The sequence below is a fragment of the Orycteropus afer genome, unplaced genomic scaffold, assembly GCF_000298275.1.
Source record: "Orycteropus afer afer isolate SDZICR_OR568_19922 unplaced genomic scaffold, OryAfe1.0 scaffold00150, whole genome shotgun sequence".
Lineage (NCBI taxonomy): Eukaryota > Metazoa > Chordata > Mammalia > Tubulidentata > Orycteropodidae > Orycteropus > Orycteropus afer.
The window spans coordinates 5,965,142-5,989,426 of NW_006921737.1; the positions used below are offsets into that span (position 1 = coordinate 5,965,142).

The 24,285-nt window shown below is 38.4% G+C and overlaps 1 protein-coding gene across 1 annotated transcript in view; it reads right to left on the minus strand.

Annotated features, from left to right (window-relative positions):
• The window catches only part of AGBL1 (AGBL carboxypeptidase 1), a 1,441,949-nt gene that overhangs the window by 1,237,864 nt on the left and 179,800 nt on the right, over nucleotides 1-24,285 (minus strand). Inside the window, exons 8-15 of the mRNA XM_007946116.2 lie at nucleotides 19,143-19,308; nucleotides 18,120-18,187; nucleotides 10,955-11,071; nucleotides 9,117-9,697; nucleotides 7,347-7,430; nucleotides 7,058-7,144; nucleotides 5,636-5,784; nucleotides 4,362-4,449 (exon numbers count right to left, since the gene is read on the minus strand). Of these exons, the coding sequence (XP_007944307.2) occupies nucleotides 4,362-4,449; nucleotides 5,636-5,784; nucleotides 7,058-7,144; nucleotides 7,347-7,430; nucleotides 9,117-9,697; nucleotides 10,955-11,071; nucleotides 18,120-18,187; nucleotides 19,143-19,308 (1,340 nt within the window). The remainder of the gene's footprint in view (nucleotides 1-4,361; nucleotides 4,450-5,635; nucleotides 5,785-7,057; nucleotides 7,145-7,346; nucleotides 7,431-9,116; nucleotides 9,698-10,954; nucleotides 11,072-18,119; nucleotides 18,188-19,142; nucleotides 19,309-24,285) is intronic.

Here is a 24,285-nt window from a genome sequence, read left to right on the forward strand (position 1 = left end):
TGCTTAGAAGCCATTTTGTTTTATTAATATCTGCCCTTGAGTTGGCTCAAAATTCACGGCAACTTCAAGCACAATGGAACAAAACGCTGCCCATTCCTGCACCATCAGTTATGGATCAGACCATTGTGGTCCATAGGGTTTTCATTGGCTGCTATTTAAAAGTATACCACCAAGCCATCTTAATCTAGAAACTCCATTGAAACCTGTTCATCATCATAGCAACATGCAAGCCTTCCATTGACAGAGAGGTTGTGGCTGCAAATCAACTACACTGACCAGAAATCAAACCTAGATTTCCTCTATGACAGTAAGAATTCTACCACTGAACCACCACTATCCCATACTTAGAAGCCATACACACTGCCATCAAGTCAATTCTGACTCATAACAACCCCTATTGGGTTTCCAAGGCTGTAAATCTTTACAGAAGCAGATAGTCTCAACATTCTTTCATGGAATGGCTGGTGAGTTCAAATCATGACTTTTTTGTTAGCATCAAAATGCCTAAACCACTGTACCACCAGAGTTTCTTATAGATGTTGTGGAGTGATGACAATGTTAAATTGCAAGTACAAGTGACCAAGAAGAAAATGACAGAACAGACAAGATCTACCTCCTATCTTAGTACTAGATCTTTCTCAAATATTTTCATTTGCATTAAAATAAAAGTCAAATTAAATCTCAGCAGTTAACCAAAATTTTTCATTATTATCTAATAGACTATTTCCAACTATATTTTAAATGATGAACTCCACCCTCAGAGTACATATAGCATACCTTGAAACATCGCTATCAATAGTACGATTTTACAACAATAAGGGTAATCCCCTCCTTGGGTTTCAAAGCCGGTATCTCTATGGAAATAGATTGCCCAGGCTTCCTTCCCAGGAGTGCCTGGTGAGTTTGAACTGCCAGCCTTCTAGTTAGCAGTCAAAAGCCTTAGGCACTACACCACCAGAGTTTCTAATAATAAGGTCAACATTTAATATATGTTTCATCTTTTTTTCATTTAAAATTCTTAAATTTTACATATCGCTAATTTGTATAATTCATTAATATAGCAAACGGCACATAACAACAACAACAATGCATACCAAAAAAAAGTCACTGCTGTCGAGTCAGATGTGACTCATAGCAACTCTTCCTTGGGTTTCCAAGGTAGTATCACTACGGAAGTAGATTGCCCAGTAATTTATCAAAAATAATTTATGAACAAATCTATATTAAAATAACATACAAAAATGTATTTTATTGATAATGGCAAGCTATCAAAATAGTTTGGTGGCCACTGTTCTAAATTCTGGTTATCAGTCCTACAAAGTAGTCAGTTCATCTCCTTAATTCACCAACATTGCTATAAAGTTCTGAACGAAATGGAATTTGCATCCTTTTCTGAGTTATTTTTCTGTTTACACACACACACACTCATGGAACATGACTTGAAATGGTTCTCCTCACAATGAACAACATGGCACTGCCTTTAAAACATGGCACTAATCTGGGAATTTGGCATAACAGAAATAGAAATAGAGTGTCAATTACATATTGGAGACAAAGAAATAAGGATTTAAAGTTCTCCTAGATTAATATACCAGAGAATAGAAGGCAGGGAAGAAACAAAGTAATCTTCTAGAGCAGATCAACTCAAAGATTGAGATGGGTAAATAGGGAGAAAGATACTGTTTAATTAGAGAAAGACATTTTACAATAGTGATAGGTGTTCAGATTTGTGGGTGAATAGAGATACGCATATCTATTCTGTTGTGAGATCACATTATTGGAAATAAGTTAACATAATGTAGTGAATAATTGTAAAACAAACTACATTACAATGTAGCAGTCTTATCCATTCATCTCTGTTGTATTCATGGCTGGAATATGAAAAATGAATTTCATTATACATTCATGGTTTTTATCTTACCCCTCTGTTGTTCTTTAATCACATAACAATTGTCTTGTTAATGAATCTAACAGCTATTAACATTGGCTTTCCTTAGGCCAAGGCTCTGCTTTTGAAACTTTGGCTTCTTCCTTCTCATCTTGATAGATGTTTGAACCCCAGGAGAGCTCTCTTTATTCCTCATTTACAAAAGGAGCAGCCCCCAGAGAAAACCATGCCCCACTGGAAGGAAAAAAAAAAAAAAAAAACCTCACTGCAGTAGAGTCAATTCTGACTCACAGCAACCCCTCCTTGGGTTTCCAAGGCAGTATCTCCAAGGAAGTAAATTTCCCAGTCTTCCTTCCAAAGAGTGACTGGTGGGTTTGAACCACCAGCCTTCTGGTTTGCAGTCAAATGCCTTAGGCACTATGCCACCAGAGCTCCTCCTATTAGAAGAGGATGCAAAATACAATGTTTGCCCAATTACTAAGTACCAGACCAAAGCCTGGTCTAAGCTGGGTCTTTCACATTTATTGAAGGTTACTATTTTCAGAAGAATCTGAAAATCTTTTTTTCTTTGTGTCTTTTGTTGTTGTTATAAAAATGTATGTAACACATTTGCCAATTTGACATTTTTCATTGGGTGTCATTTTCAACTGGTGTCAGGTTAGTGACACCAATTACATTAACCACATTGTACACCTATCACCATATCTATTGCCAAATTTTTCACCACCGTAAACAGAAACTCAGTGCTTCCTAAACTGTAACTCCTCTTCCACCCACCCTGTTGTTGTTAGGTGCTATTGAGTGGAGTCCGACTCATGTGCAACAGAAAGAAATACTTCCCAGTCCTGCACCATCTTCACAATGCTTGCCATTCTTGAGCCCATCATTGCAGCCACCATGTCAATCTACCTTGTTAAGGGTCTTCCCCTTTACCTCCTCTTTACCAAGCATATCCTTTTCCAGGGAATGGTCCTTTCTGACAACATGACCAAAGTGGATGAGATGAAGTCTAACCATTCTTGCTTCCAAGGAGCATTTCAGCTGCCCTTCATCCAGGACAGATTTGTTTGTTCTTCTGGCAGTCCATAGTATTTTCAGTATTCTTTAACTACACCACAACTCAAAACTTTGGTCTCTATACAATGGCAACATTGAATATATTAAACTTATTCTTGAGACAGCAAGGTTCTAATTTAGAATTTGATTTTCTTTTTCTTCAATTATGATCTCTCTCAGTATAATTTCCTCTTGAGGTGATTTTTAGTCTATGCCTCTTTAGACCATAAAAAAGCCCTGAGTGTCTTAAGATAGGGAGGCCAGAGAATAATTATCACTGAGATGAACAGAAAACTAATGCAGTTATAAGACTGTGCTATTCTTCTAAAAAATAAAGTAAAAATACTGTCCAGGTCCATATCCTAATAGACAAGTACTGAAGACTGCCAACTCTTTTATTACAGACTGTCAGTCAACGAGTTATGTGTTTTGGATGCTGTCATTATCTCTATGATGATTTTTTGCCTTTATACTTGTTGGACCAACAGGATCCTTGACCTTCCTATCTATCACTGCTCGTGGCTCACAATCTTAAAAGCCAAGAGGTCTAAGGATATATACACTCCTTTTTGATATTGATGACAACCCTAAACTCTAAAATGTCTGAAAATAGTTTTTTTTAGCAGTTTTCTGTAATATCAGAAAGATGTGAGACTAACTTTACAAAAGAAATAAATAACTAGTCTGTATAATTTCTTCTCAGAAACTATCACTGAGCTAATAATTAATAATATACTTACCCATCATAACAATTTCCCTCCTTTTTTCTTATGAATATTAATTTTATTTTCCATTAAGAGAAAATGCATACATGTAATTCCTGGGTTGGTAATCTATTTCTTTCATCAAAAGATATTGATAATACAAATTTCATTGTAACTTTATAAGATAAATTGGTGAAACTAGCAAGGATTGAAGATGGATTTTCAAAACCCTCCCTTTTTAATTATTTTCAACTTGCTGTGGAAGAGTGGTTACTTAAATGTATTTACCACTTCTTCAGTCTCTTATACTTTGGAAAACTGAAGCACAGGACAGTTAAAGATAGACCAGAACATTTCAGACTTTTTGTTCACTGGGACCAATGGGAATAGACTAAGAATTAAGACTGATACCCAGGTTGAGTTGATACAACTTTTAATATCCAAAAAGAAGTTCTAAACGTCTTAATGTGTTTAAATGAAAATAAATCATCTTTCAGCCAATCAAAAGATATTTCTTGAGGTACATTGTGAATGTCATTTGAAATACATGTTTATACCTCTGAAGGGTAGGACATTTGCCATTGGGAGAAAGTGACAACGAGTGTAGCAGACAAGCACAGATTGCAAAGGTTTATAAGATCAATATGGAATAGCAGGAAATTGAGATGGAATGAAAGGGTAGCAAAAAGGAATCTAACAAAACTCTCACTTACTTGTAATAACAGATTTCATAGCCAGTCCGTACCCAGGAGGGTCTGCCCAGAAGAGCCTCCTTCACTGAATACATGGTTGGCTGCATCCCTACACAAATAAAGACAAGACTTAATCCATGAGGGAAAGAGAAAGGGTAAAGAGAGTTTTGGTGGAATGAATAATGGCTCCCAAGGATATCCAGGTCCAATTCCTTGGAACCTGTGAATATTACCTTAGTTGGCAGAACAACTTTGTAGATGGGATTAAGTTAAGGATCTCAAGATGGGGAAATCATTCTGGATTATACTGGTAGACCCTAAAAGCCATCACAAGTGTCCTTATAAGGGGGAAACAGAAGGGTATTTGACTACAGAGGATAAAGCTTTGTGACAGAAGCACAGAGAGATTAGAAGATGCTCTGCTACTGATTCTGACAATGGAAGAAAGGGTCATGAGCCGTGGAATATAGAAAGTATAAAAGGCTATGAAATATATTCTTCCCTGAAGCCTGCAGAGAGAACATAGCCCTGGAATTTATTCTCTTACAATTCTGGAGTTCAGTAGTCCTGTTAAACTGACTTTGGACTACTGAACTCCAGAATTGTAAGAGAATAAATTTGTCACTTTAAGTCACTGTGTTTGTGGTACTCTGTTACAGCAATCACAAGTAACAGATCAAATTTTATCTTTCTACACCATCGAGTCCAGTGCAATATAGAGGTAGCACCCTGTGCTTTGATATAAAGACCTGGAAATACTTATTCCTTATTCAAGACCATCCAATAAATTATTACATGAACCAGCTACAGCATCCAGAATTTTCTAGAACTGTTCAAAATAAATATGGACTACCAGTCAGTCTTTGTCTCTTGAATGTATCTTCCAATATACCTATAGACATTCTGGAGAATTTAAACTTTCTCCGGAGTTTTTTGAGAGAAACTTGTCTCTCTCTTGTTACAAGGAAGAAAATATATTTACTACAGTGGGATGTAGGAGATGGAGAGAGGGAATAAAAGAGAGGGACCATCTACTTCAAATACCTCAAAGTAGGCTGTGGAGTCAGAAAGCAGGAGAACTGCACATGTGGTACTAACATGATATTGTTTAGTGAGATTTTCCAGCTTCTCCCTTCATAGTAGCCACTGTCCTGCCACAACTGGTAAACAAAATGTGTAATGCAGCCTTCAAACTCTCCAGGTACCCAAGCAAGGATCAGATAATAATCCAAACACTTAAGAGACATCACTCTTGGTATTATTCAGGAAGACTCCTTCACTCTACAAGTCCGTACCGTAGTTAAACTGGCTGTTGGGCTTCTCACAGTTGATGATGTTGAAGCGGTAAGGGACAGCAGCTCTCATACCGCTCACCTTGAAGTAGAACCACTGCTGGTGCTGGGTGCTGTTAACATCAGCATTAAGCAACAAGTCATACTCAAATCTGCAAATTATATACAAGATAGGAGGGTTATCTGAAAGGCCTTGAAGGGAGCTCCCAGCATGGAGATTTAAGACCCAGATTTCATTTGGTCATTTTGTTCTAGTCATCATCCTTCTCAACTGTCATATATCCTCATCTGGTTTTGGATCTGGACCCTGGAACTATGAAAGAATGCATTTGTCTTATTTGAAGCCACCAGTTTTGTGGTAACTTGTTGGACACGAATTTTGGAAAATCAGGCTTTTTCTTCTTGCTTGGTATAAGCAGAGCCAGTTACATAACTAGCATCCTTATTATTATTATTATTGCTATTATTAAGCTGTAATGAACTTTCTGTCCAGCTAGAAAAATTCATGTGTGCTATATTCCAGAGAAAATTCAGTCATATCTGGACTGAATATGCCATTGTTGTTGTTGTTGTTATGTGCCGTCAAGTCAGACCAACTCATAGTGACCCCTCCTGGGTTTCTGAGGCAGTATCACTATGGAAGTAGATTGCCCTAGCTACTTCATGCTACATAGTCCAAGTGGGAGCAGATTTTGGGATACACTATTGAGAGAATAATTTGTTGGGGAAACAGAAAAATAAGTTAATGAAACATTCTGGTCTGCTCGCTTTGCTCCACTGACTAAATGTATACATAATTTCTTTATAGGGAGAATGGAAATAGTATCTATATTTACAATACTATTTCTAAAGATTAACTGCATAGTAAACATAAATCCCCCAGCAGAGCAACAAATATAAATTAGGCAACTAATGCAGGGTACTTTGTCTATCTGTTTACTTTTCAAATGTGACGTAACTTACATGTAGTATAGTGCACAAATCTTAAGTGTGCAGCTCAATGAATTTGTTTACATAGGGATACAACTGTGCAACCACTAACATTTCCAACACTCCACAAGGTTCTTTTGTGTCCCCTCTCAGTCGCTCTGTCTCCAAAAGTAACCACTTTCCTGAGCTCTCACAGCAACATTAGGTAAGAGACATAAGGCTTTCCTAACACTTCACATCCACTCATGCTCCATTTTGCCATGACATCAGCTACTGAGTCCCCTGGTGGTGTGCTGGTAAATGCTTCACAACTGACTCTCTCCAGAGAAAAGCTTTCATTTGTTACATTTGCTAATTTTTGCAGTGTAAGTATTCTCACCACGGTGAATTTCAAGCTACCCTTGTGAGATCCTTGAAAAGAAAGTGGGGAAGAGATGCCCACAATCCTCTCTCTCAAGCTGGCAGGAGGTGCCCCTGAGGTCTTTCCTTACTTACTCACGCACTTGGATGGCTTTGCGAAGATTTCCTGACTCAAATTTGGAGAAGAACCTTAAGCAATGAGAAGCACTATCTTGCAAAGGCCTGTAATGAAATAGGGAACATGTCAAAATGTACATTATTGCTGTTCTTGGTCACAGAAATTTTCTCTTATAAATCTTTAACTTGAATTTCAGCATGCTGTTTTGAGGACTAGGAATGGATTACTAACATGAAAACTCCTACTTTCAGGACATTAACAGTATTCTTCACACCCTCCATTCAGTTGAAGCACAAGGCCACCTACCCAGGCTCATCTAAACTGAAGACAACTTTATTGATGACATCATTTGGCTGGATGAGTCTCCGGACATCCTCAAATATCTTGATCCTAAAAAAGGAAATTGAAATATTTTTAAGAGTTGGCCCTTACTCCTTTACTCATCATTCTATGGGTCACCTAGGAAGGGCTTGGAGAGTCATAAGAGAAATATGAAATGAAGAGCAAAGTTTAATAATCCCCAAACTTTAACTGAGACTTTCTCTTCTCTGTCAAGAAATAAAACTACACTGGGCAGTAAGAATGTTGAAAGCAGTGATGTTAGATTTTGATCAGGGTATCCTTGGCTTGGTGAAAAGTTTTGTCAAGAGAATTTTGCCTAGGAGACTTTGGAAGATTTCTGGTTGTATGAATAATAGGGTCCCTTGTATAGAGGCAGTCTTGAGGGAGATTTGGAACTGGAAACTATTAGCACCCTCAAGGGTTTGGAGGTCCTATAAAGGCTTTGAAGGAGCTCTGGTGGCATAGTGGATAAGGCATTTGGCTGTTAACCAGGAGGTTGGTGGCTCAAACCCACCAGCTGCTCTGTGAAAGGAAGATGATGCAATCTACTTCTGTAATGATTTATAGCCTTGGAAACCCAATGGAGGTCACTATGAGTCAGAATCAACTCAGTGGCAGTGGGTATAAAGGCTTTGAGCTCTTGCGCTGTTTATATCCCTTGGGTTCTGTCTGCTCCAGAATATTGAAGTGAATCTTCTGCTTGAGAAACACCAATATCCAGGAGATTTAAGTAAGAATACGAAAGAAGCCAAGGGGGACTTTCAGACTTCTTCCTTGGATTTCCAATCCAGTTCATTGGGTGGATGAGAGAAGAAGGAGGAAATGGTGGACATGAGGTCTAGACTCAGGGGACAGATATTCTATACAGCAATAAGATGGTGCTGACCCATCCCCTGTGGTGTGTCTCTCAGAAATTTGAGCATAGTTGATAGGGTCAGGGGTGAAGTCAGAGAAGAAAGCCAGGAGTCCAAGTGGGAGCAGATTTTGGGATACGCCATTGAGAGAACAAGTTGTTGGGGAAACAGAAAAGTTAATGAAACATTCTGGCTTGCACACTTTTCTCCACTGACTTAATATATACATAATCATTTTTTCCTTGGCTTTCTCAGTTTTCATTTTAATCTCACTATACTGAGCCAAAGGCAAAGCTCTCTTTCCTGTGTTCGGGGAATAATCCATCAATCACCCAGTGTTTCTGTCCTGGAGAATGTGCCTTTTCCATCCCCTGAGCAGTGATACAGAAAAACTATTCTTCAAGCCAAGCCAGCATATATAAGTTTGGAACTGTGGGATGAAGTTACCCCAAACTCCTCTCTATTAGCAAGAGATCAGATACCAGCTTATAATGAACAAGAAAAGAGATCCCAGATAATGAATGCTTGCTTTACTGAGAACCTTCTTTTGAGGAATGATTTCAAGATTTGGAGAAATTGGGTTCTTTTTCCTGCACCAGTGGTTTGCAATGGATATGGACTAAGGGGTTGTATTAATATCATCTAAGGAACTGTATTTTCAAGCACACATGCATGCCACTACCCCACACTTGATTCTAAAATGTCCCAGTAGGGAAGCAAGCTTGTGTATTTAGCAGAAGCTTCCCAGCAGCTTTAACATGTTCCTGGATGATGTTCACTTTCCTACAGATAGCAGAGCAAAGTATCAGTACAAACAATTCCACCTACAAAAATACCAAACAAAAGAAAAAAAGTAGATCCCAAGTTGCTAATACCATACCTTTGGACTCCACATTTGCGTTCCAACATGAACTGGGCAGAAGAGGGTGGACTGTGTCCCCAGAGATCAGGAAATGCCATCATCTTGAAGTCTGCCACAGATCTGATTCTTCTGGCATTGTCCATATACATATGTGGATCATGGAAAGGGATATCCTTGGGATGTTTCTGAAGGAACTTATCTATTACTTCAACACTTTCTGTAGGCATGCTGCAATTGGCAAGGGCAGCACACATTCTTGGGCAGGAAATTGTATCTATGTCCCAAGCAAATTCTTTGAAAGAAGCCTGAATGTCAGAGATTTCATTTCCAGGAGAATCTATCCCAAGATCATTAGATGGAATATTTTGGAAAGTTTTCATTACAGATCTTTTTTTGGAGGCTAGATGAGCAGTGGACTTCCCCATCTTCACCATTCTCAGAAGGGAAGTCTGACCTGTGTCTTCTCTTTCAAGTCCCCAGAGACTTTGGTCCTTAGTCAAGGAATGCAGCTTTGGGGAGGCAGCAGCTGGAATGTGGTGGTAATTGGCACAGTGAGTTTCTTCAAAGTTCAAATCATCTTTAAGTTGGGACTCTAGTTCCTTCAGGTTTAAAGTGGAAAAGAAAATGTTAATGTTTCCTTCTAAGTAGATAATACAATTTGACCCCTGTTCTCACTTTCTGGGCACAGAGCTAAGCATAAATCTTATGCATGGGAAAAGTTTTTCCAAGGTCATCCAAAGCAATACTAACCTTCAAGAGTCAAATAAATGATAGAGTCATAGAAACTCAAGTTTGGAAGAGTTTTTTTTTTTTTTTTTTTTTTGTGGGGCATTTAGTGTGATTCTGTATCTTACATGAATGTGCATGTACTGTATACATTCCCATGAAGTTATAATCTACTTGACCAACCTTATTCATGGAAGCCTTACTGCAACCAAGATGACACCTTTCACTGCACCCTGAGGTTGTTGTTGTTGTTGTTGTTGTGTGCCGTCAAGTCGGCCCCCCGACTCATAGCGACCCCTCCTTGGGTTTCTGAGGCAGTATCACTACGGAAGTAGGATTGCCCAACCTTCCTTATGAGGAGTGGCTGGTGGGTTTGAACCGCCGGCCGTCTGGTTATCAGGCAAGTGTCTTAGCCACTATGCTACCAGAGCTCCCGCACCCTGAGGTAGGACCTTGTATTTGAGGATCATTCTAATTGTGGAAGTGAATTTTCTTCCCTGAAACTTTTACCCACTGATTCCCCACTGCTTTCTGGAGTAAAATAGAATATGTTAACTTCCTTGTACAGGTGATTTAGCTAGTACCCTTATCTGTTGCCAAGTTCATGATTTATTAAGGACAAAAGACAATGAGAGAGATCAAAAAGAAGATCTAAACTCTTGATGACAGCATTATCATCACCACCACCAGCAGCAAATGGCCCCTGAAATAGTATCACCAGGTCTAAGGATTTCAGTTTGTTTCTACTAACAAAGAAAGCCTTAAATAGGATGGATTCTGTCGAAGGCCTTATAATACAACTCTCCCAGTTTGGCAAGAGAAAACTTAAGTCATTAAGAATTTTCACTGGTTTTTTTCAATGCATGGAGACAGGGCACCTTGCTCACAAGACAATAGGTAGTGGAAGACTTTCATCCTAAGTGTAGAATGTCAGAGATTGTAGGACCAGGGTATAATCTCAGTTGGGCCATCTTTTCCCATCTTTGCTTAGCTTTCTACTTTTCTCCCAAAAAGATTCCAGGAGCAGGTTGCTAATGATGAGCAATGCTTTCCATCTGGATACCTCTTCTAGGTTCTCTGAAGTACTCATCATGCATCACCAAGGAGCAGGACCACAGCACATGTCCTACCTCAAATCTATAGGAGAGCTCAAGACACATCACTTCATATTGTTGCAGCTCCTCTTCAGGTCGGTCAAGGCCAGGTTTGGAACTCAGTTTATTTATGTCTGTTTCCAAGTCATCATCCTACAAGAACATAATTAAAGAATATATTACAACCAACAAAGTTACTATGAGAAGTATGGAAACGAGCTATATATTTGATTCTTCAGAATCTTAGGATATGATTCTACAAGTGAAGAATGTTGAAATGGAAAATGTTTTATTACATATGTGTATCACAATATTTTTTTAACTTAATTTTTTGTTTTTTAATCTTAGAACATGTTTTCCTTGCCTTCAAATTATAGTGTTAGCCTATCCAGAGGAGATTTTAATATGATCCATTTTATTTTTAAAATAGAAAGAAAGACAATACACAGCTTTCCTCAGCATGTTTATGACCCCCATCATAAATAAATTATAATGTAAATAATGAAGCACAGTATAAAGGAAAATTTTTGCCTCACACTTCTACCATCAACCTCATCATAGTTGTCCTAGCTATTCATCTGTCTGTCATTGTCATTTAGGTTCTTTACTCATTCCACAAACTTTTAATAAATGCTTAATATGAGCAAGAAAGGAGTCCTGGTGCACAACAGTCAAGCACTTGGTTGTTAACTAAAAGGTAGGCAATTCAAACCCTCCCAGCAGGTCCATGTGTGAGACCTGGTAATCTGCTCCCATGAATATTACAGCCTAGAAAATCCTATAGGATAGTTCATCATTGTCATATAGGGTCACTATGAATCAAAAATCAACTTGACAGTACCCAAGAAAAACAATATGAGCAGGAGTCCCTGGTGATACAAAGAGTTAATCCACTCAGCTACTAACCAAAAGGTTGGAGGTTTAAGTCCACTCAGAGGTGCCTAGGAAGAAAGGGCTGGTCATCTGCTTCTCAAAAATTAGCCATTCAAATCCTAGGGAGCACACCCCTAGTCTGACACACGTGGGGATGCCATCAGTCAGAATCAATTCAATGGCAACTAGTTGGTTGATTAATACAAGCAGGTACTTTTGTACATGCTGGAGATTCAGTGGAAACAGAACAGACAAAATTCATGCTCCCATGGATTTTTCTTCCAGTGAGAGAAGACAGACAATGAATAAGAAAGTAGCCAAATAAATAAGGTAATTTCTAAAAGTGATAAATGGCCTGGAAATGATGAAAGAAGGTGATGTGATTATGACTGAGACTGCTATATGGGAAGCTGTTTAGATTAGACAATCTGAGAAGATCTTGCTAAGGGAAATGTTTTAACTGAGATCTAAATGACAAGAAGAGCCAGCCATGCAATGATCTGGAAGAAAGCAATTACTAGCAGAAGGAACAGCTTAATTGTGCCTACAGGAAGAAGGGACTGAAGCATAGAACATAAAAAGAAGATTGTAGATGATATTCTAGAGGTAGGTAAGAAGGACATTATATTAATTCTTACAGGCCCTGGAGAGAAGTTTGTATCCTCCTGTTTTACCTTTATCCCTTTATAAATTTAAAAGTTTTCCAAGTCACCATCTATCTTTTCTTCATTGGGCTTAATAATCTCAGTCCCCCGCCCCAGATCACACCATCATAATAGTTTAATGAGGATGGTGACTCTCCTCCCTACACTTCTGTGCTTTCCAAGGGTTATAGAATCTTACAGAGAAAGAGACCAGAAATAAATCAGTCCAGTCTGCTCATCTTCCCATGTCTCTGCTCAATTAAGTTTCCCTGATAAAAGAAAGGAGAAAAATCTACCATATGTTTTAGGAATGGTTTAATGAAGGAAAGTCCTGGCAGTTCTGAAGGCCCTAAATCTAATAAATGTAGAAAATAAAGGGTTTATATTCGTTATCCAGGAAAAATGAAAATCCAAGATTTCACCCATCTTCTCCAATTTTTCTCTTAGCTTCAAATTAGGAAAATAAATCCTGTGAGATTAATATAATGATACCTTCTGGTATAGTACATTAGCCCAAATGCCTTAAGTATTCAAGATCTCATTATTTTCATCATTTGCAGCTTTCATCTATTAGTTCATGCTTGCCTCTAGCCCCTGCATGCAGCTTATCCATGCTCCAGGCTGGTACCAATGGAAACACAACCTAGCTGGACACTGGGAAGAGTCTCTCCACCATCAGTGAGTATGGTTATTCTTGAACTGGTAAATCTGGAATGAGGAGTAACTCATGAGCTGTGGCCTAATTCATTCTACAGGTGTCTAGGTCTACTACTTAGCCTTAAAGCAACCAAAAAAAAACCAAACTCACTGCTATTGAGTCCATTCTGACTCATTGTAATCCCCTTTGGGTTTCTGAGGCGGTAACTCTTCAAGGAAATAGACTGCCTAGTCTTCCTTCCATGGAGTGGCTGGTGGGTTTGAACTACCAATCTTCTGTCAGCAGTCAAATGCCTTAGGCACTACACCACCAGAGCTCCTTAGCCTTAGAGCAGGGGGTCCTAGCCCAAATCCAACTGCATAATGAAGTTTTATTGGAACATAGCCATTCATTTACTATTCGATCTGTGGCTGCTCTCAAGGTACAATAGCAATGTTGAGTAGTTGTGATAGAGACTATCTCTTGTTTCTATCTAAGGCTCCTCAAAGGTCTGAAACTCAGTCCTTAAGTCTCTAGGCCTTCAGCCAGGTTCTCACCATGTTCTGTATTTCCTAGAAGTACCATTCTCTAGGGCTTTGTTTCTAGATCCTGACAGCCACCCAGACAATCCTTTACCACCTAGGATTCTGACATCCATCTAATATAGATAATGCTTTATGCTATTGCTCCTTAGGCTGGACCCCCTGGATGTTGACTTTTCCCTGCAGACTTGAGTTCCCCAGACCTTTGAAGATGGTGACTGGGATTCTGTTAAGGAGTCTGAGAAATCTGAAAACAAACAGTATGTCTTATTTGTATGTGTATCATATTACCAACCCCAAGAATTTATCATGCTGTTTTGTACATACATTATACCAAGAAGTACCCTGGAAGAAACAAAAAAACTAAAAAAGAGGAAAAGGAAGGGATGATTGTAATTCACTATACTTATCCTCCTCTTCTTTAAAGTTTCTCTGATTTTAATGTTTGTATTTTTGAAGAAAAAATGAATATATGGTTAACATATCATCTGTATTCCTTGAAAATCTCTTTTCTTATGTTGACCTTGGTATTTTTCAATCAAAGCACAAAACCTAACTTACCACTCATAAAATCTTTTACAGATAAAAGCTCTTTCTAGTCATTCTTCCTAAAGGCTGATTCCAGTTATTAGCTAAGATTTTCAAATGAGAAGGTCAAGGTTAAAGTCCTGGGTCAGTTCTGTGACCAGAAATAAAACAAGCCTGGATCCTCATCCACATTTCGTAAAGCAAATGCTACTGGGTTCACCAGGGAAAAACCATTTCCTGAACTCCATTTTCCTTGCTCTTGTCATATTCCAGATTCAAATCTTGATTCTAATGTTCCTCTGTTTCTTTACAATCATGCTCACAAACTGATTTCTCTTTTTTAACTTGGCTTGGAGGCTTTTGATGAATAGTTTCCAGGTCCTCACCAATTTGTACTATGTATCTTTCTCAGATAGTTTTGTTTGCTTGTTTGTTTAGGTTCCATTGCACCTCATCCCACCATCAGTTGTAGAGTGGGAACTAAGGATCACAGCTGAAAGTCCTTCCCCCAACACTGTGTGAAGTCAGGCACCACTGTGTGCCTTATCCATATCAGATACAAAAGACTACTGACACTCTGCATCAGACATTTAGTTATCAAAGAGTAAGCAAGAGGGAAAGGGGAAGTGGCATTGATGAATAATTGCAGCAGCACAGTGTTTTTCAAGTAATTTAGTATTTACTCTACAGGCTTGCACCACCACACCATGGCAAAAATAACTTCAGAAGTGATTCTACTTATCAACAAAACCTTGGTAACACCAGAGTGTCGATAGTAGCTAAACCTAGAGAGGTGGCCAGGAGATAGTCCTTGTATGTCTGCTACTACCATTGGCAGATGAATCACTATAATGACAGTGAAATCAAAGAGTCTCTTTCTCTCTAGGTACATAGTTAGACAAGTAGTTAAGCAGGCAGAGAGATAGATAGATGAATGATAGACAGGCGATAGAGAGATATACAGATATGGATCCCAAAACTAAAACCATTGCTGTTGAGTCGGTCCCAACTCATAGTGACCCTATAGAACAAAGTAGAGCTTCCTTATAAGATTTTCAAGGTTATAATCTTTACAGAACCAGATTGCCATATTTTTTTTTTTCCCATGGAGTGGCTGATGGGTTCAAACTGCCAAACGCCTAGTTAGAAAAGAGTATTTAACCACTGTGCCATGAGGGCTCCCTGATAGATAATAATAAAAATAGTAATAAGAACCAGTTGCCATCAAGTCAAACACTATCTATGGCAACAGCATGTGTGTCAGAGTAGAACTCTCAGTTCATAGGGTTTTCAATGGCTGATTGATTGGAAGGAGATCACCAGGGCTTTCTTCTGCAGTACCTACTCAAATCTCAAAATTTTTGGTTAGAAACCAAGTGCATTAATTATTTGTATGACCCAGGGATGCCAAATAGATGATTGATAGATTTTTTAAAAAAATCAAGTTTCATGCCCAGGAATGTCACAAAACATTGCATTTACTTCTCAGACTTATTTTGCAGATGACAAAATTAAGAAACTGTAACTCAAAGGAGCTTATCCAAGTCCATGTTCACCAACAGAAATGGAGACTGAATTTTAACTTTCAGTCAAATGATCATTATTATAAAGCAGTGGTTCTTGATCAGGGACAATGTTCCTTCCCAGAGACATTTGACAATATCTGTAGACATTTTGCTTTCATCATTGAGTGAGAGTGGGTAGTATTGGGTAGAGCCCAAGAATGCTGCTAAATATCCTACAATGCACAGAATAGACTCTCACAACAAGGAACTATCCAGTCCAAAATGCCAACAGTGAAATCCTGTTCTAAAGCAAGGGTCAGGAACTATGGCCTCCTGCCTGGTTTTGCAAATAAAGTTTTATTGGAATACAGCTGTACTCATTTATTTATATATTTTCTGTGGCTACTTTCCCACAACAACAGCAGTAGTTGTGACAGAGACTGTATGGCCCATAAAGCCTAAAATAATTACTATATATATGGCCTTTATGGACAAACTTTTTCAATCCCTGTTCTATAGCATAAGCCATTATAAGATAAGGTCCAAGAGGCATACTTTCCTGTAGTATAGGCTGTTCATTGAGCAACTCAATAGAGCAAATTTACAAAGATGCTGCAGGAAATAAAACTGTACAGTGCAGCAACCATCAGAAAAATGAGTAGATAAGAAGAGCAACTTACAATGTTAGGTAGAATTCACTAGAAAAAAATTTCTGGCAATTTTTTTTATGTTCTCTTTGACTGAACATCACTCATATTTTTTTTTTAATTTCTTAAAAATTTTAAATTTATTTTTTTATTTTATTTAAATTTTTTGTTAAAAATATTTTATTTATTTATTTATTTATAATTTTTTATGATTTGGGTGAAAGTTTACAGAGCAAATTCATCTTCTATACAGCAGTCCACATACACTTTATCTCATGACATTGACTGCAATTTGCCACAATGCAACAGCTGTCCTCCCGCTTACTCCCCATAGCCACCTCTTCCCTGTGTCCTTCTCTCCCATGCACTCTTGTCCCATAAGCTGTCTCCCTGTGCATACACAGCCCTTCTATTCTCCCATGATTGATCTCTCCAAGGAGTGGATCTACCTAGTGTTCACCTCATATGCCTGTCTTTTGTTTGGCTGGAAGCCACAGGAGTGGATTCATTTCAAGACCTGAAGGGCAGCTAGAGGCCATGGTCTCAGGGGTTCCACCAGTCTCTATTGGAACAGCAAATTTTGTCCTTTTTTTTCTTTTTTATGATTTTGAGTTTTGTTCCACATTGTTCTCTCACTCTATCCAGGATCTTCTACATAGATCCCCCTCCAAGTGGATGACAGTTGTAGCCAGGCACCATCTAGTTCTTCCGGTCTCATAGATGTATAGATTGAAGATCGCATGGTGTACCAGTCCCTTGGACTAATTGTTTCCATGTGTCTTTGGTTTTCTTCATTTTGTTTTGCTCTGGATGAGGAGAGACCTATCATTGCATCTAGATGGCTGCTTGCCAGCTTTTAAGATCCCAGTCATTATTTGCCAAAGTAGGATGTGGAACAATGTTTTTGTGTAGTATGTTATGCCAATTGAGTTTGATGTCCCCTGTGACCATGGTCCCAAGCCCCCAGGTCCAACTACTTGCTCCCTCTGGGTAACTGGCTGTGGCCAAGAAGTGACTATAATCTTGTCTCTTGTCAGCTATACTATATACCTGGAACAGAACATACAAATATACTTGTGTCATACATATTTTTTTTAACATGCTAATCTTAAGCACCAAGGTTCATCAAGATGGAGTACTCATGTCTTCAGAATGGATGGTTTCTGACTTTGCAACAAGACATTGTATTGGACCTAGCAAGATGAAGATGATACCTTGGACCAAACACACAATAGTAGCTGTCATTTATTGAGCATCTGTACCTCACAGGCATTGGAGCTGGTACTAAGGAAGGTTTTTAACTTTCACTGGGCTTAGACAAACATAAAAGCAAATGAAACCTACTTCCATAGAGACTATTCTGACTCATAACAATCCTAAAAGACAGAGTAGAACTGCCCCATAAGATTTCCAAGCCTGTAAATCTTTATGGAAGTAGATTGCCTCATCTTTCTCCCACAGAGTGACTGGTGGGTTCAAACCACTGAACTTTTAGTTAGAAGCCAAATGTTTTAACTCATATGCCACTGGGGCCCTCCTTAGACAAATATTTAAAAAAAAAAAAAAAAAAACCCACTGTGATCGAGTTGATTCTGATCATAGCAATCCCTATTCGCTTTCCAAGGTGGTAAGCCTTTATGAAAGTAGATTGCCTCATCTTCCATCCATGGAGTGGCTGATGGGTTTGAACTACCAACTTTCTGGTTATCAGTCAAATGCCTTGGGACTGTGCCACCAGAGCTCCTTAGACAAACATAGGAAATAATGTTATTCTTTGCAAGATATTGAAATGGAGATCATTAGAAGCAAGGACTTGTGTACCTACTTCTTCTTTCACATCTTCAGAATCTGTGTCTTTGTCCACCTCTTCATCACAGTCATCTTCAAAATCCTCTGGAATGGGGAAAAAGAGGTGAAATGGGCAAGGCTTTCCCTTTGCCTTGGATTTGGAGTCTCACCACACAATGATTATTACTTCTTTCTCTCCCAAATAAAGGTTTCATTACTAAATGCACAATATCCCAAAATTTATTGGTAAATGTAAATGATGTGCACACACACACATGAAAGCACTAGTACATAAACTTTAAACTATTGTTCCACATTGAATAAAATGGCACATCTGAATATCATTCGGCGTAACCTGGAGCCAAACCCATTTTTAGGATTCTCACATCAAATTTACAAGTATTAAACCAACTAACATTGTCAATGTTTTGAGATCACATACATACAAAATTTGTTGAAACTTAGATATCACCTTGATTAATTCTTAAATTTTGAGATGAAGGAACTTATTTAAAACAAAAGTCCAAAGAAAGCATTCAGTGCCATTGTGGTAAAATAATGCTTTATGGAAAATCTGCAACATGAAAAGGAGGATGGGGTCGAAAAGCATTAAGATCTTTTGATGGCAAGATCTTCTTGGAGATTAAATACTCATGTTTTCAAAAATTTGAATGTAACTAGCATAGGGTTGTAAATAGCAAGAGATGTATTTCAATTTCATCCTTAGGGCAAATTAATTTCAAAACCAGTCAGGACAGGGGATAGACCAAATCATGGGACTGTGAATAGATTTTTAAATTAGCTGAGATGACTATAAATGCATTCAGTAGTTACCAAGCAAAGTGGGAATGGTTAACAATTAAAGACAAAATTAGTGAGGTTGGTATTTTTCACTCTATATAGCGGAAAAAAGTACATTCTCATACATACCTTTAATTATTTCATTGGATAATCATGACTGAACTGTAAAATGACTGATTCTACTTTTGTCTCCATTTCCCTGAAATATTGCTAAATGAAAACACTCACATTAAAGCTTATAGTTAGCCACCTACTTTACCTTCAGTTAGAAGATGTGGAGGGTCAGAGATGATGCTCCCAGGGAGAGGAAAGGCATAAGCACTGGTGGCTTTGGGCAAGGGAAGGGGGCTTTTAGGGTAGCTTTGCCTCAGGATCTGTAGGACCACAGTGATGATGGGCTCCATTCTTTCGTTATCCAGGCAGTTCTGAGCAAAAGGAAGATTAGACACTGAGATCTTGTGCTGTAACAGTATTTTAGGTAATAAATTAAACACTAATAAAGTAGACAGTCAAGATTCTTAATGAACACTGCTTTGGTCTAATCAAGAATCAGAATTTTTGTTTGTCTTTCATAGCTCACATTGTATTAGAATGAATTTTGTCTGAAAACAGAGTTTCAAGGGATGCTGCATCTAAGAGAAGATATTGTCCAGGAGAGCTGGAAGAAGAAATGAGCATCTCGCTTCAGCTATTCGTGTCTCATTGTAAATTATTGCCTAAATTAGTGATTGAGTCCCTGAATTGATGAAAGTCTCTCTCAGCTGCAATCTGAAGAGAAAAATATAAAGCAAAAACATAATAAAGAACATATCAAATCAGAAATAAAAAGACTAAGTGAATCCCAAGTACCTAAATTAAATAATATGCCTTTTCTCAAAGCCTACATTGTTGATCTCTCTTGGGTGCTGTCCAAAACAAAGGAAATTTGGGTTTACAGATGTAACATTTTGATATTGATGAAACAGGACAAAACCCTTCTTTTCAGAAAGTGTGAAAATGTAAAAACAAGTCTACTAAATTCAGAGAGAGAGAGAGAAAGTCAGGAGTAGTTTGGTGTCGCTTTGGCAAAACATAGCCATTTCTTCAATCTCTTAGCAAATGTTTTGTCTACAGGCAAAGTTCAGTGGTGTGAACATCCAATTTAACATCTATAAAGTGTTTCAACTCTGAAGCCAATGAGTCAAAGCAGTAGATATGATGAACACTGGGTACCCACCATAGGAAGTGAATGTCTGTGATGAGGCTATGCTATGAGTATTTGTCCACACATATTACAGATAGCAAGGAGCTCTGGTGGCATAGTGTCTAAGGCATTAGACTAGACGTTGGTGGTTCAAACCCAGCAGCCACTCCACAGAAGGAAGACTAAGCAATCTACTTAGTCTAAATGTCCTACTTACATTAAGCTTTACTGCCTCAGAAACCCAATGGGGGTAGCTATGAGTCAGAATGGACTTGATAGCAGTGGGTGTGATTTATTACAGATAACTAACTCTATGTGAAAGAACAAGGAGGAAAAAATAATTTGGAAGAAATTTTTGCCATGAACTCCGATTCACCAAAATATCTCTAAAATACGATAAAAGTAAAACAACTTTCATGGAGCACAGAGCATTTTGGCAACAATTAATTTTTTTTTCTAATTCTGTAATAATGGACATATGACACAATGCAGTTTTCAAAAGCCATAGAATTATATGACACAAGAATGAACTATAATGTCTACTATGGATTTTAGTTAACAATAGTATATCAATTGTGGTTCATCAGTTGTAAAAATTATATCATACTAACACAAAATGTTAACAATAGGAGAAAATGTGTAGGGGGGTAGAAGGGTTATATTTGAAGTGTAATTTTTCTGTAAACCTGAGACTTCACTAAAAAATAATGCCTATTAAAAATGCGTAAAGGAAGAAAAGTAAAATAATATTCAAGAGTGAAATTAAAGGGTGAGAAAAAAAGTAAGCCAATTTTCAAAACAGAAACATCTTAATCCAATTAAAAATGTTATGTCTTCTTTAGTGTGATCAAATGGTACCAATCAAAGGTCCTGACCCAACAGTCTCAGAGCCACAGCAGGAAATATTCTCAGTGAAAATGAATTTGGTGAGGCTGTTTCACCCCTGAGACTGGTAAAATGGCCTCAAGTGCTTAGTAAAAAATTGATAGTATCAGAAAAAGAGAAAGCTAGTGTAAAAGAGGAAGAAGGAAGATGTGATGATTGATAATGTTTTGAGGTTTCACTTTGGGAGAAACAGAGCAGAGCTGGGACTAGGATGAGGCAAGTGAGGTGCTCCGAATGCTATATGTACTATCTGACAAAGGACTTATCTCCAAAATTTATAGAAAACTTCAACACCTCAATGCCAAAAAGACAAACAATCCAATTCAAAAATGGGCAAGGGACATGAGCAGACACTTCACTAAACATGATATACTGGTGGCCAACAAACACAGGAGGAAATGCTTAAGATCATTAGCCATTAAACTCAAAACTCACTGCTGTTGAGTCAAATCTGACTCATAGAGACCCTTCCTTGGGTTTCTGAAATGGTATCACTATGGAAGTAGATCATCCAACCTTCCTTCTGAGGAGTGGATGGTGGGTTTGAACCACCAGCCTTTTGGTTTGCAGGCAAATTCTTCATTCCCTACACCACCAGAGAGCTATCATCTCACCCCAGCAATAATAGCAAAGTTCAACTAGACAGAAAATAACAAATGCTGGTGAGGTTGTGGAGAGGTTGGAACTCTCATATGCTGCTGGTGGGACTGCAAAATGGTACAACCATTGTGGAAAATGGTATGGTGTTTCCTTAAAAAACTGAAAATAGAACTACCATTTGATCCAACAATTCCATTACCAGAAATATATCCTAAAGAGATGAGAGACAGGACACAGAAAGACATATGCCCACACATGTTCATTGCAGCACAATTCACTATAGCAAAGAGATGGGAACAACCTAAATGTCCATCAACAGTTGAATGGATAAGCAAACTATGGTACATTCACACAATGGAATACTATGCTACATTAAAAAATAATGAAGAATACATGAATCATCTCCCAATGTAAATGAATTTAGAGGACATTATGCTGAGTGTAATAAGTCAATTGCAGAAGTACAAATATTGTATGAGCCTATTATTATAAAAAGTCAAGGAAAGGTTTACTTAGGGAAGGAAATGCACTTTGTAGGTTACTGAGGATGGCAGAGAATGGGAGGGAAAATTTCAGACTAGTTGGGGGTCACATGTTGATTTGGGTAAGGGAAAGGACAATATGGACAGAGTCTGTGACCAACAAGATGACATTGAGGAAAGGAAGGACACTGAAACATGCACATAAGATATAGATAATAGAGCCAAATACTAGTGTATGCACAATACTGTATTACCACTAACACCAAATACCTAGCTACAGATAAATGCACAGACAAGTGAGAAGATCGGGTGGGGGTTGTTGAGCAGGAATATACACTAGAACAAGGACAGATTTAGCTGAAGATAATCTTACATATGCACTTATTCTACAAAATTAGTCACATACATCACAGAAGCAACAGAAGACAGAGTTGGAGTAACTTCTCAGAGACAACCAAATACTTTGAGAGAGAGAATTACTGGGCCTGCCAACTTGAGACCATAGTCTCGTGGGACACCAAGCTCAACTGGCACAACATAGTATACAAAAGTCTTGTTCCACAACCCACTTTGGTGAATAGCAACTAGGGTCTTAAAAGCTTTCCAGTGACCATCTAAGATACAACTATTTGTCTCCTCTCATCTGAAGCAAAGAAGAGTGAAGAAAATCAAAAGCATCTAGAAACAATTAGTACAAGGATATGAGGGATCCTGAGACGAGAAGAACTAGATGGTGCCCAGCTACCAATGCCAATCACTTGGAAAGGGATCAAAACTGGAGTTCCTGGATAGAGTGGGAAGAAAAATGTGGAACAAAATTCAAAAACACAATAATGACCAGAATTACTGGTTGGATAGAGCCTGGTGGAACCCTCAAGAGTATAGCCCCAGGTTACCCTCCAGGCCTTGAAATGGACTCACTTCCATGGATTGGCTCCCAGCCCAACAGTAGAAAGACCTACATGCAGAATACCTACCCCAGGGCGATGCACCCATCTACTCTAGAGAGATACATCCCTTAGAGCAATCGGCCATGGGGCACCAGAGGGGCAGCATTCACATAGAGGAAAAGTTGGACAGACAGGAGTGCATAGTTAAGAAAGGCACAGGGAGGGGATCGTCACAGAGACGGGAGAAGAGGAGAGTTTGTTATGGTCAAGGATGGTAATCGGGGTGTGAAATAAAATGTACACGAACTGTTGAATGTCAAACAAATTTTGCTTTGTAAATTTGCACCCAAAGCACAATAAAATTAAAAAGAAAAGAAAAGAAAAAAAAAAGCCAAATGTAAGTAGGTCTGCACTGGCAGACTCCTGCCAGTGCAGTGTTGGCACTTGATTTACGTATTATAAAATGGCAAGACTCCAATGATTAGGACTCCTCTGGACAAATGAAAATGAGTCAGAATATGAGACAAAGGTGAGAATTTCAGGCTGACTTTTCCCGTCAATGCAAATAACACACCCTCAACTTGGAAGGGATGATAAAATATGGGAATGTTTAAAACTTTGAAAGTTTTGCCTCAGTTTACACATTTGCATCAAAATGGCTAAGACACTTGCCTGCCAACCAGATGGCTGATGGTTCAAACCCACCAGCCACTCCTCGGAAGGAAGGTTGGGCAATCCTACTTCCGTAGTGATACTGCCTCGGAAACCCAAGGAGGGGTCGCTGTGAGTCGGGTTTGACTCGACGGCACATAACAACAACAACAACAACAAAGGATAATAAATGCTTTAAGCCCGTGATACATAGGCAATATAGAATAATGGTAAATAGGTCAGGTCCTAGAGTCTGACTACTTAACTCAAATCTTGGACCAAAGACTACTGTGCCACCCTGGTAAACTACTCCATTTCTCTATGTCTCAGTTTCATCACCTGCAAAATGCAAATAATAACAGAACTTATCTCATAAGACTGTATTATGAGTTAAATGAGCTAATGTAGGCAAAGTAAATGTGAACTAGTGGGGTGTCAGGAAGCATCTTTAGGTTTATAAAATCTCACATATATCTGAAAATGATCCTGTGAGGCAGGTGCTACTCAGGAAGAGTCCCACTAGCAAGCCTCACAATAATAAAATGGCACATAAAAAATAGGAATAGAAAATGGAGGAAGAGTCAGAAGTCTTGGATTTAAGCTCTAGTTCTGCTTTTAACTAGCCAAAGCTATCAGCATTTCCTTCCTGAGCCGTTACACTCTTGATTCTCCCTCCTTCCACTGGTGTCCTCAGATTAACTCCTCTCCAAT